The sequence below is a fragment of the Equus caballus genome, chromosome 3, assembly GCF_041296265.1.
Source record: "Equus caballus isolate H_3958 breed thoroughbred chromosome 3, TB-T2T, whole genome shotgun sequence".
Classification (NCBI taxonomy): Eukaryota; Metazoa; Chordata; class Mammalia; order Perissodactyla; family Equidae; genus Equus; species Equus caballus.
This window is the reverse complement of record NC_091686.1, coordinates 122,833,277-122,845,841: the sequence shown is the minus strand read 5'-3', so window position 1 is coordinate 122,845,841 and position 12,565 is coordinate 122,833,277. Positions and strand designations below refer to the sequence as shown.

General features: G+C 54.2%; 1 protein-coding gene across 8 annotated transcripts in view; it reads left to right on the top strand.

The window, feature by feature from the left end:
* The window catches only part of RGS12 (regulator of G protein signaling 12), a 132,937-nt gene that overhangs the window by 108,882 nt on the left and 11,490 nt on the right, over positions 1–12,565 (top strand). For 6 of the 8 annotated variants that reach the window (XM_023638459.2, XM_070262823.1, XM_070262826.1 and 3 more), the window contains 9 exons: positions 777–956; positions 1,276–1,429; positions 3,478–3,554; positions 5,837–6,031; positions 6,387–6,460; positions 6,973–7,099; positions 9,652–9,748; positions 11,464–11,543; positions 11,923–12,076. In XM_023638459.2, the coding sequence (XP_023494227.2) occupies positions 777–956; positions 1,276–1,429; positions 3,478–3,554; positions 5,837–6,031; positions 6,387–6,460; positions 6,973–7,099; positions 9,652–9,748; positions 11,464–11,543; positions 11,923–12,076 (1,138 nt within the window). The remainder of the gene's footprint in view (positions 1–776; positions 957–1,275; positions 1,430–3,477; positions 3,555–5,836; positions 6,032–6,386; positions 6,461–6,972; positions 7,100–9,651; positions 9,749–11,463; positions 11,544–11,922; positions 12,077–12,565) is intronic. The other 2 variants (XR_011437271.1, XM_023638460.2) reach the window with 1 other exon arrangement.

Here is a 12,565-nt window from a genome sequence, read left to right as displayed (position 1 = left end):
CTGAGAGAGCATGCTCCCAAGCAGGCCGCCAGATGGGGAGGAGAGTTGCTGGTCAGCATAGAGGCGGGTAAAAGGCAGCCCGTCTTACCCACTGGGCTTCGGTCTCAGAGCAAGGCAGGTGGAGCCTGAGGACTGCAGTTGGGCTGTGAACCAGGAAGACCTGGCCCCTTCCACCTGTCTGTCTGCACTTTTATATACGCGCCTGTGTGACCTCTCAGACCCACGGGTGCTGACAGAGATAGATGTTTGGATTTTTTTCGATTTGGGGACATCCTGTGATAAAAAGTGTGCATTGGAGCTGATGTTATTTAGAGCATGTGTCCCACTGGCCTTCTCAGAGATTCCTTCTGTTGCTAAGTCGTAGGAATAATGTGAAAAAAACAAAACAGAGGAAGGTATTTTCAAGGCAGTTCTCACTTCCTTTAGATTTTCAGTTGCTTTTGGTTTCATTCTTATTTAACGAAGTAAAGATTCTCCAAGATTGCGTGTTGGCTGTCCTGAGTCTACTGTGGTGCTGGCTTTATAGACGTTGTTGGAATTTGCTGATTCTCAGTGTGATAATTGAAAAGCTGGTGTGTCATGAAAAAGAGCATTTGGATGTAAAGGCACACTGGGAACTGATTCTGAGCGCTCTGGGGCGGGGCTGGGGGTGCTGAAATGATGTCCTTTCAGAATAGGACCACTTGGTGTCTGCGGTCCCCCACGCAACCTTGCACCTTCAGGGCTGAGGATTCTAGCTACTTCAGTAACTAAGCTGTGTTGCACTTACTCTTCAGATTTTCAATCTGATGAAGTTTGATAGCTACACTCGCTTTCTGAAGTCCCAGCTGTACCAAGAATGCATCCTGGCGGAGGTGGAAGGCCGCTCTCTCCCTGACTCGCAGCAGGTCCCCAGCAGCCCGGCCTCCAAGCACAGCATCAGCTCAGACCACTCCAACGTGTCCACGCCAAAAAAGGTGCTCAGCCCCGTGTGCTCGTCTCACCAGAGGAAAGCTATCTACAGGAAAGGAAAACAAGCGCCTGAGTCAGTTTATCCTCTCGCTCACCGTGAGCAAAAGGCGCTGTGGGACTCTGACCTTCTAGGACGTGTCTTAAGCTGGGGCTCTACCTGGGGGGGGATGTCCCGCTGCTGTCAGGGCTGCGCCCTCCGGCCTTGTAGGATCTGTGCCATCCCATAGAGTGTTTACCTTCACATCTTACCTCAACTTCCTTTTGCGGTTAATGTAATGTTAATAACTTCACATTATTTTACCAACATTTTCTATCTGATGACAGTTGAGTGGAAAATCAAAATCAGGAAGATCCCTGAATGAAGAACTGGGGGATGAGGACAGTGAGAAGAAACGAAAAGGAGCCTTCTTCTCTTGGTCAAGGACCAGGAGCACTGGGCGGTCCCAGAAGAAGAAGGACCACAGCGACCATCCAAATGGTGAGCGGCTTGCGGATGGGGCGGGCTGGGAGCCTGGCCGAGGCTGCAGTCCTCCAGGGCAGGGTGGCGTGAGGACGCTTCGGGGACCTAGTGGGGAAATGGAGTGCTGTGTTTGTGAGCGTAGCCTGTAGGGGCAGGCCAGCCAGTGCAGAGCAGGGTGGCTGTAGGGTCTTCTGAAAAAGTGGGGAGGGAGCATTCCCACAGGGCCTGCAGGAGACCGAGCGTCTGCTGCTCTCCTCCACGCTTCTTGCTCCAGCACTCGTAGGTACTCTTGGTAGAAAATATGGAAAATACAACCAAGTAAAAAGAAGAAGTGTCCTGCCATCTGTCCACCCAGACAGCCTCTTGTTTTTCTGCCTAGGCTTTTCTCTAGGTATGTTAGGAATACATGAGCCTTTGTAATTTTTTTCTTTTGAAAATATAACAGCTCAGTTTGGGTCTCAAGCATTTTCAAAATTACAATTTTTTATTATTGTAAATCTTAAAGGTCAGTCGTTCTACATATTTTTTTCCTTGGTCTTTTTCTCATATGTAAGTGAGAAGATAGTGTGAGAGGGACAGGCTCATCCCCGGAGCCCGGATTAAGGGCCCCAGGGATCCTTTGCCAGCTGCTGACACCAGCTCAGATGGGTGCCGGCTGCTGGGAGGCGGCTCAAAGGGAACAGAACAGCCTTCAGATAAGGCAGAGAAAGATGGAAGCGTGTATACCAGGCACTGAAAAGCATAAGGGGGAAGGGTTTAGAAGGATTTTCTTCTCTAGAGATTTTCAAGACAGGGATTATTTTCCTGAAAGCTCCAGGCCTGTGGACCACAAGTTTAAATTGGGCAGTGACCCTCATGGAGAGCGCACAGGCAGGAAGCACCTGAGGGAGGAAGGAGGGGGCAGGAGCAGCTCCCCAGACGTGGCCTGTGCTGTGCCGAGTGGTTTAGATAGTGTATATTTCATCTCCTCTTCAGAGCAGCCTGCAAAGTAGGTCTTTTCATGCCCATTTTACAGACAGCGGCTTAGGAAGGCTCTGGGCCTGGTGTCAGTGGCCCCACGCTCCGGGGTCATGCTGCGGACAACTGACGCAGGTGTTCTTTCAAAAGGAAAGGCAGAGTTGCAGAGCTCACTTAGTGAGAGACCGCGCAGGGACGGGAGCAGGGTTATTGACTGCGGCACCGGGAGATGGGAGAGTGATCACCTCATACAGTCTGTCCCCGTGAGCAAGACCCCAGGAGGCTGGGGTCCCCATACTTGGCAGATCTTTAGAGAGCCATCTGGAAAGGGCTTTCGATCCTCAATCCTGATTCCAGGGCGTTCCCTAGGAACTCTGGCTTGGTTGCGTGGGAATTGCTTTTAGAAGGTGGGCCAGTGGTTCTGGAGGTCAGTGGGACCTGGGATGGGGTGTGTTATGACACCCCCTCGGTGGCCCCAGGGCCCCTGCGCAGCAGCCTGACTGGGGAGTAGATGGTGTTGTAAACGGACCTTTCTGCATCAGAGTCTCATGATCTTGAGATTAGCCTCGGACTGCGGTCAGCTCAGTCGGTGACCGCGGGTGGTGGGATTGTCAGTGCGCGTTGGGACTCGGCAGGAAGATGTGAAAGGGCAGCTGCTGAGGCTCAGTAACCGCTGGATGCTCACTGCTGTCCACAGGGGACAGTTTCCAGGGAGGGCCAGCAGCCGCGTGGCGAGATGAAAATTCCAGATCAGATGAAGGGAAGGGAGGTCCTGCCTCAGGAGCACTTACTTGCACTTTGACCTGCTGTGAGACAGCAGGCACGCGGGGGGCGGCGGTGGCCCAGGACAGACCAGAGAGCAACGTCTCTGTGGCCTTGGCTCCTGGGCTCCAGCTGCGTGCTGAGCAGCCACTTCTGACTGTCTCGGTGAGGCGAGGTGGTGCCTCCGAAGGGCTTTTCCATGTCCGGCTTCTGTCCTTCCCATACGTCTGTTCAGCCTAAAGGGGTGGAGGTTGGGAAATATGACCAAATAAGTGGAGTTTCTGTATTAAGTGAGGAAAAGGGAAGCTGGCTGTTTGATTTTCTGTCATTGTGTTTCCTCCCTCAAGACCCCCTGCATGCCAACGGAGGCCTGGGCCGCAGGGAGTCACAGGGCTCCGTGTCCTCTGCGGGGAGCCTGGACCTGGTAAGTCACTGCCTGCCCCTTGTCCCAAAGGCCACAGCTGACTCGTGGAGCCCGTGTCCGTGTCTAGTCCCACGGGGCACGGGGCATGGCCAGGCCCTCCCCAGCCCTGGGTTCCTGGGACAGACAGGCAAGGAACCCTTTGAGAGATGGGGGAGGTGTGTTCCTTGAGTACTAAAAGTGTTTCTGGATTTATTTTTGACCTCTTTTTGTTCTCATTCAGTTCCCGTTGTTTTGCACTCCCCCTGACAGCCTGATGCTTTGTCCTTGTCTCAGCATCTGAATGCCCCTTAACTCAGACACCCCAGCGCCTGCTTCTGCAGTGGGACTGGATGAGGGGGCTCCTCCCACCAGGCCCTGGCCGCAGCGGCGGCGACCTGCATCTCGTCTCACTCTGTGCTCTCTTCTCACACTCTGCTAATCTGATTGTCTGCTTTCTTGTTCTGGAGCCATTTCCAATTAGTGAGCAGAGCAGGGAGGCACTAGGCAGGACCTACCAGCTTGTCAGCTCTTGTCTGATACCAAGGTTTTGGAAAACCTTGTTGTTGCCAGCATCCTAGTTGCTTGAAATTGTCAAGCAGCAGTTAATGTAGAATATTATTTCTTCTTCACTTATACCAAACAACAGTTAAAGCTGTAAGGGTTGCCATGTATCAGCTATTGCTGCTTAACAAACCACCCCAAACCCGTGGCTTAAAACAAAGGACTTTTATTCTTGCACTGTGTCTGTGGGCAGGGGATAGTTGAGGTCATTTTGTAATTAGTCTCCCACCTGCAAAGTGGTTTTCTGGAATAACATTTGGGTGAAAGAGATTTTCAGACTGTCAGGAGGAGATAGTGATGCTGAAGCAATAACAAGGCAAGTTGTCCATTAGAAGGATATCTGTAGGGGCTGTTTCTAGTGAGGAAATGGTATTGTGACTCAGAGACCCAGAGGAGGCATCCCAGGAGACACCTAGAAGTTGGCTGCAGGGTGCACTGCCACAGGCAGGGCCCACACGCTGCCCACTTAGGAGCCTCTGTATCTGAGCGTGGGTCCTGGTGCTGGGCGACATGCTAAAGAGCAGTTTCCTGAGCTCCTGCCTCAGTCCATGCGTAATGCAGGCAGTCGAATCACCAATGCTGCTGATCTGAAAAGGCTCAATCCCCGTGCTCCAGACCACCCTCAGCCCCTTCCTGCAGCTGTGTCGCCTCAGCACGGCAGCCCTAGCTGAGAGTCCTTGGGGGAGGCGGGCGGAGGAACTGGGCCACGTCCTTGCCCAGGCAGAGGGACTTAGCATTGTCTGGGCAGAAATGACAGGTCCTCGGCCAGCAGCCAAAGGAGGCCTGAGGCGAAGCTCCCACTGTGCCCCTTACAGCCCCGCCTGCCCTTCACCAGCTTCTCAGAATCTCCTGGTAGCCCCTCAGGGCATAGTTGCCTGCCTCTATGCAGGTGACTTTCTATCCATAAGTCCATTCCTCTCGGAGAGGCCTCTGGTCCTGGGAGGTCAGGTGGGAAAAGCCGGAAAGATGACAAGGAGCAGCAAGAGAACCAGCCAAGGTCCTCCCATACCAGGTTGGGCCTTGGGCCCCTCAGCGTGTGATCAGTCTGCCCCGTGGGTCCTCAGTCCCGCAGACATGAGAGGTGGGTGAAGGCAGCCCATGGTCACTGAGTGGCTTCAGTGGGCTCCACAGAATGGCTGCCTGCTTCCGGGTCGGGGAGGCCAGACCAGACTCCCGAAAACAACAACATGAAGGGCCCATCCTATTCTGCGAGGGAAAGCGAGTTAAGTCTGGCCCGTATAAATGTGTAGATTAAGAGATTGGAGGATAAGGTTGTGATTACAGTCGTGTGTCGCTTAACCACTGGGATACGTTCTGAGTGCTGTGTCGGTGGGCGATTTTGTCATTGTGTGAACATCACAGAGCGTCCTTACGCAAATCTAGACAGTAGAGGCTCCTACACACCTAGGCTACATGGTTCTAATCTCTATGGGTCCACCGTTCATACTCGGTCCACTGTTGGCCGAAGTGTTAAGTGGCGCAAGACTGTACAGTGCCCATAGTTGAGAGAAGGACAGTTGCCTCCTGTGTTAACTCAGAAGTCTCAACAACTCAGTGGGCTTTTGTGCGTGGTACACTGTGTAGATTTATTGTAACATTTTTGCATTTACGGCGCTGAATGTGGGACAGTGAGATACACTGTCAGGCCTCCCTAAGCACGGGCAAGCTTGCGATGCCCTTCTTCGGGTGCCCGCACACTTCCCCGTAACGCCCGTGCCATGGCCTGTCTCCCTGCTCCCCAGTCGGAGGCCTGCAGGACCTCAGCACCCGAGAGGGACAAGGCCGCCAAGCACTGCTGTATCCAGCTCCCAGACGGGACGTCCTGCGTGGTGCTCGTCAAGGCGGGGCTGTCCATCAAAGAGGTCCTCTCCGGGCTCTGTGAGCGACACGGCATCAACGGGGCTGCTGTGGACCTCTTCCTGGTGGGCGGGGACAAGGTATGGGACTGGGAAGACCCTCAGGGCCCCTCCCATGGGGGAACCGCCCACTAGGGGAACCTGCCTGTTGCCCTGGCCTGTGTTCGGCCCTTGCAGTCGACTCTGCTCTGTGCTCCTTGTCTAAACAGTGTGTTTGATAGAGGCTGGTCCTGAGGGTTGAGTCAGGCCACACAGAGCCCTCTGCGTGCTAATGGTGGTTTGTTTAGAGCACAGCCTCCGCTGGGCAGGCTATTTTTGAAGCTGCTCCTTTGTTCCACACAGCTGTGTGCCCCGCTGTGCGCTGTGCAGCGTGTCGGGGGTGCTCGCTGGCTCCCACTCTGAGTCGGTCTCTTTGTTCCTTTCATGTACTCCAAAGCCTCTGGTGCTGCATCAAGACAGTAGCATCTTGGAGTCTAGGGATCTGCGCCTAGAAAAACGTACTTTGTTTCGGTAAGAAAAATGCAATTGCCACGTTTGTGAGGTTGCTGGACGACTACCCCTGCCAGCCTCTGCTTACTGAGTAGATAGCAGCTGCTACGCGCTGGGCTGAGAAAGGGCTACCGACACCCTACTCATGAGGCTGGGGGGCGGCAGCTGCACACAGGCCCGGGAGCCCAAGGGGCCAGAGGGTCATTCTCCCCTCCTGCCCTATAGCCACAGCAGGACTGCACCCCAGGGGCGGTCAGACTGGATGGCAGAGCTGGCCATCCTGTGGAGAGGGGTCTTCTCTTTCCTGGGTGACAGCCCTGGCTCAGCTCCACACGAAACCTTAGAGAAGCCCCCTTAGGCCTTCTCGTGCCGAAGAAGGGGTTCCACAGCCAGACCCGGGCTGAGTGGGGTGAAGCCGAGGCGCTAAGGGCCATCCGTGGGGGCTGCACTGTTCTGCTCTTGCGACAGATATGTAGGTGAAAACTGACATTTATTTGTAGTAAAGATATTCATGTTTCTCCCCCTCCAAATAGGCTGGATCTGGTTCCAATTAATCGGTCAGTGGGACTCAAGGCCAAGCCCACCAAGCCCGTCACAGAAGTGCTGCGGCCCGTGGTGGCCAAATATGGCCTGCACCTGAGTGAGCTGGTGGCCAGGCTGGTGAGTGACTGGGGCCTGCATGCTCCAGCCTGCCTGCTGTGGCGCGTTGGCCTCTGCTTCTCCACAGAGCGGAGCTGCGGCGTCAGCAGTGGACACATACCTGTCTTCACTTTCTCGCATGGCGGGCCCTGGGTGGGGCCATGTCCCTCTGTCCCCGCCTTTCTCATGCTACTGAGTAGAAATGCTTGTTGTTTATACCTTGGTCATTCCCAAAAGGATCTGGGCTGATATTTGAGATGTGGTTTTGGTGCAGGGAAACCAAAATGAGAAACAAACAAGTCAAAAACCCCTGAAATATTGCTGCCATTTGCAATTCTGATCAGATAACAGAGTACCGGTGTCACCTAAGACCCACTGTGCTCGAGTCAATCGGCAGGCATTTTGCTGACTGCCTTATTAAATGCACACTCTCGTGTAAATGTCCTAATTCCCACTGACACTTTGTAGATTTAAAACATCTTTCTGGGGACCAGCCCTGTGGCAGCGGTTAAATGTGCATGTTCCGCTTTGGTGACCCGGGGTTTGCCGGTTTGGATCCTGGGTGCGGACATGGCACTGCTTGTCACGCCATGCTGTGGCAGGCATCCCACATATAAAGTGGAGGAACACGGGCACGGATGTTAGCTCAGGGCCAGTCTTCCTCAGCAAAAAGAGGAGGATTGGCAGATGTTAGCTCAGGGCTAATCTTCCTCAAAAAAAAAAAAGATGCAGTCTGTACAGAAACTGATATGTAATAATGTACAGCTGAAATTACACAATGTTATAAACCAGTATGACCTCAATAAAATAATTTAAAATAAAGAAAGAAAGAAAACATCCCTGTGGCATTTCCAAACGGGGCCTTTGGGTTATTGTGTGAACGGGTTAAGGAAGAAAACACTCTGGGACAGAAGGAAAACAGGTATTGGACGAGAGCAGAGTCCCTGTCCCAGAAACCAGGGAATGTTTTCGGGGTGATGTCTTGGGTCAGCAAGCTCAGATCACTGAGACCTCGTTGATGCTGGAGTCACTGCTGTGTTCCAGCATGTTCTATGTGTTTGCTTCGAAATGTCGTGATTTATGATACAGTGTTTGCCTCGTGTTCTCCTTCTTTAGAAAATAAACTTTATTAGAGCTATGATTTCAAGAATTTTTAGGATTTTAATTTTCTATGAAACGGGCCCCAAAATTGTTCAGGAGCTTTGAAGTGAACGAGAGGACCATGTCAAGTTGTTTACAGACATCAAGGGTAACCTGAAGCCCCGTCCCTCAGCTCAGCAGGGAGGGCCACTGTTCTGGAGTCCAGAATATGCCAGCTGGAGACGGACACGGCCTGAGTTCCATGTGGACCTCCCTGCTCTTACTCTGTGAGGTGCTAAGCAATTGCTTAATTCCCTGTGCCTCAGTTTCCCCAACTGTAAAATGGGGTTAGTCGTGGTCATGTACTTGTGAGGGTGCTGTGGGACTTCCAGTCCTGAAGGCCTGGCCGGTGGTGGTGGCTCATGCCCTGGTTAGCCGTGTTCCTGGCTGCCTAGGCCCTCCCCGGGAAGCGCAGCCGGCCGCCCCAGGGTTCCCGGCCAGGGAGAGTGGGGAGCCGGTTGGTTGTGGAGAGTTCTCGTGGGACGGCTTGTGCCGGGCCTGCTTTCCTTGGACCCCCCTGCTGACCCTCGTCAGTGAATGTGTGGCCCACCTAAGCCAGGAGTGTCGTGAGCGAGGCAGGACCCCGCCAGCCGTGGACCTGGCCTCACTCAGCCGGAGCTGCGGGGCCATGGGCCCTCCTTCAGGGAGTTGGCAGTCACTCTCCCTTGACGTTTGTCACTCTGATGGTTCTCCTGACTGACAGGGAATTTGAGAAGCCAAGCCACAAGTTCAGATTTCTTTTCTTAAACAGTGGTTGTGCCCTGAACAGCAAGATAGTCTCCCCAAGGAGGAGAGGGCAGGGCCTGAGTTCTGCATCCGAGGGTGCTGCCCTTGGGCCTCAGACCTACTCCCAGGATTGTCCACCTCTGCTTCCTTGTCTACAAAGGGGACAATTTGCTTTCAGCATTCGCCTTCTAATGGTGTTTGAGGGTCAGTGAGGTGGGTTTTCAGGTTCATCTCATCCAGGTTATGAGCAGTGTTGAGACATGCCACTTGACTGAATATTTAAAAACATGAAATTTGTGAACTGAGATGTTTGAACATTCATCCAGTGTTGTTCTTTCACACCTGGGTCTTCAATTCAGTGAATTGCAGGCCAGTGCTGTCGCTTGAGTGACAGCAGCAGCCCGCCTACACGGATTCCTCAGAGCGCCAGCCTCCCTGGCAGACCAGCCAGTGCTTGGAATCCTCATTATTCCATGTCAGGAGTCTGTGGCCAGCCCCAAGGCCTTCCTGTTGGGCCCATGCACGTTGGCTGGGCACCTCTGAAGTGCCCTCTGAGGCAGCCCTGCTGAGGTGACAGGACCCGGGGTCATCTGGTGTGTGACTCCATCAAGCCTGAGACTGTCTTGCTGTCAGCAGCTAGACCACGCACAGCTATTCCGGAGTTTCTGGTTTGGGTGAGTTACTCAGTGCACCATCTCTGTCTCTAGAGTGGAGAGAAAGAGCCACTGGACCTTGGTGCCCCCATCTCGAGTCTGGACGGACAGCGGGTCATCTTGGAGGAGAGGGACCCTTCCAGAGGGAAAGGTGAGTGAGGCCCTGGCGCTCCCCCACCTTCTGGCTTGAGCAGGCCCCTTCACTCTGCCTCCTGAGAGCCCCCGGCCCTGTTGCCCCTGGTCTCTGAGTGATACCACAGATGGCCTCACTTGGTCTCATGGGGCCTAGCGATGCCCCAGCCACGGCAGAGTTCATCCCTGACTGGGCATCTGAGGGGTCCTAGACTAGTCCAGCCCCTGACTGTGGGCTGGAGGGCCTGGGCTCAGGAGCACAGGGACCTCACTCTGGGAGCCATGCACCTCCTGATCAGTGGCACCTCCCTGAGCTGTCCTCTCAGCTGTAAGAAGGGGTGACAAGCCCTGCCGAGCCCCCCCAACCAAGGAATTGCTCCGAGTTCCCATCCTGCCCATGTGTCGAGAGCTTTAACTAGAGTGCTGTATTCCTGGGAGGCCTCACAATCCCTCTGCACGAGAGACACAGGCCCCTGGTGGCATCACTGCCTGGCCAGGCCCAGCTGTAGCTGAGACAGTGGACTGGGTGGCATCGGTGGTCCCATTGCTCCTTGCGTAGGGAACCCTTTCCTACATGCTGACTCGGCCACGACAGTCCTGTCCTCGGAATGCTGGTGTCCCCACAGCCTGGTGCCTGGCTTCAGGGCCAGCAGTGTGACAGCTGGGGCTCAGTAAAGTCCCTCGCACCTCACCCTAATGCCTTGGGGACCTGCGCTCCTCCTCAGGAGCACTCAGCCCCCTGCAGGCAGAGGGCAGTAGGAAGCATGCCTTCTGGAGGGAGGTTTCTGGAACCACCTACTGATTATCTGGGAGGAGATGGGTTTGTAAGGGGCTGCCTGAGGCGACTTCAGGCTGCCCCTTCCCTTTCCCAGCTTCGGCCCAGTGAGGGCTGTGGACCCGGTGATTTCTGAGGAATGGCTCAGCTCTGAAATATAGTGTGGGTCACTCGTCTGTCCCCTTGGGTGACCCAGGCCCCTTGGTCCCTCTGCCCTTGGGCTCCAGTGCCTGCTCCTCCTCCCCCCTGCTGCAGAGGAGAGGCCTTCCTGAGCCGTCCTTAGTTCTAGAGAATGCCGTGCACTCTTCTCTGGGCCTGGTAACCAAGCTGGGTGGGGGAGCGGCTGAGTGGGGTGCGGTTCCTGGCGTCTACCCCCCGGGTCTGACGAGGTTGCACCTTCTGGCCTGTCCATGTGCAGGTGAGTCTGCTGCTGGCGTTGCGGGCCAGTGCCCATGCGTGTTTGTAGAGCTGTTTACAGGCAGGAGTGCCGTGACTCCTCTAGTCGGTTCTGGGCCACAGAACTGGGCTTTGGGCTGCGAGTGCCCCCGAGGCCAGCTGCGGCCCTGACTTGGGGCAGGGGCCGTAATTGAAAATATGTAATAAATGTGAGACTCTTCCACTGCCTGGCGTATTTGTGCCAAATCATATGTGAAGTGAGCTTTTATTCACCACGCTTCCGAAAAGCCCTCCTCAGGAGCTCCGCAGTGACTGTGGAGTGCCCCCACCGTGCCTCCCCCACGCCCGGGTGCAAGACGCGGAGGGTGGAAGAGGGGGTCCTTCCTGTGTTTTGTCCCACGTGGGGCATTTCAGCTTGTTTGTGCATATTAGATAAGGGATAGCTAATGCCTTTGGCTTCTCCACAGCTTTGCTCTCAAAGACAATATGAACAGGATGATAGTTAAATGTTCGGATGGATTTGTGATTCAGTGTAATTATAAAGCTTATCTCATTATGTTCAGTATCCACAGATAAACAGAAAAGTGCAGCAGTCAAACAGAATATAGCTGTAAATGCCAGTTCCAGAAACCACTCGGCTACGGTAATTCCCCTCCGCCCTGTGCACGCGGTTTCCTGGCTCCTCGTGGGGCAGCGGGGGCTGGCCGGGCTCCGTGAGCCTGCTGGCGAGCCTGTCTGTGGGCTCTCTCTGATCGGGTTGGCCCTGCACCCACGGGCGGTTCTTCTCACGGTCCTTTCTGGCATCCACGCCCACCAACCTGTGAGTCGCCGGCCTTCTCCCCTGGGGGTGGGGGTGGTTGTGCTGCCATGCTCTTGGTGTTGTAATCTCTGTCATTGCGATGGGCATAAAGTCCCTATCAGTGCGATGTATATTTTAAGGACCTTTTTGTCTGTAACTGGTGGATTGTGTGTTGTCGTGTCTCTGAAATGTGAGTGGAACTCTGACTTTCCTTCTAATGCAGGGAGAGGAAAGAACACTAGGCAAGTCTAACTCTATTAAAATAAAAGGAGAAAATGGAAAAAATGCTAGGGATCCCCGGCTTTCAAAGAGAGAAGAATCTATTGCAAAGATTGGGAAAAAAAAATATCAGAAAATTAATTTGGACGAAGCAGAGGGTATGTGTACTTTTTAAAACTTCCACATTTTTCAGTGAATGTGATGTCCGTTTTTCAGTACAGTCATTAGAACTTTCTCTGAGTTATTGACATCAGGTGACTATGATCCCTGTCACACTGAGAATGTGCTCCCCCCGTGTCAGTCTGTGGCTGTAGCTATAACTTTACTAAGACCCCAGTTTCAGACTGAGAGCCAGGCCCCTTAGGAGCTGCAGAGCACCCACGTTGGGCAGCAGCACGGTGGTCCTGGTCCGCCTGCTCCCTCTCTCTGTCTCCTCCTTACGACAGGTCCCCAGCTCAGACGGAGGCTCAGTGAGTGTTACAGGGTCCACATCCCTGAGGGTCCTCACCAGCGAGGCGGGTGGTGGGCGAGGAGGAGATGGGCCCGCTCGGGCCCTGGGTTTGCTGACCTCTGCTGGTCAGAGGCCCTGGGGGTGAGCTGCACTCCCCTGGGCCTGCAGGAGAAAGGAGGGATGCACGTAAGAGAGA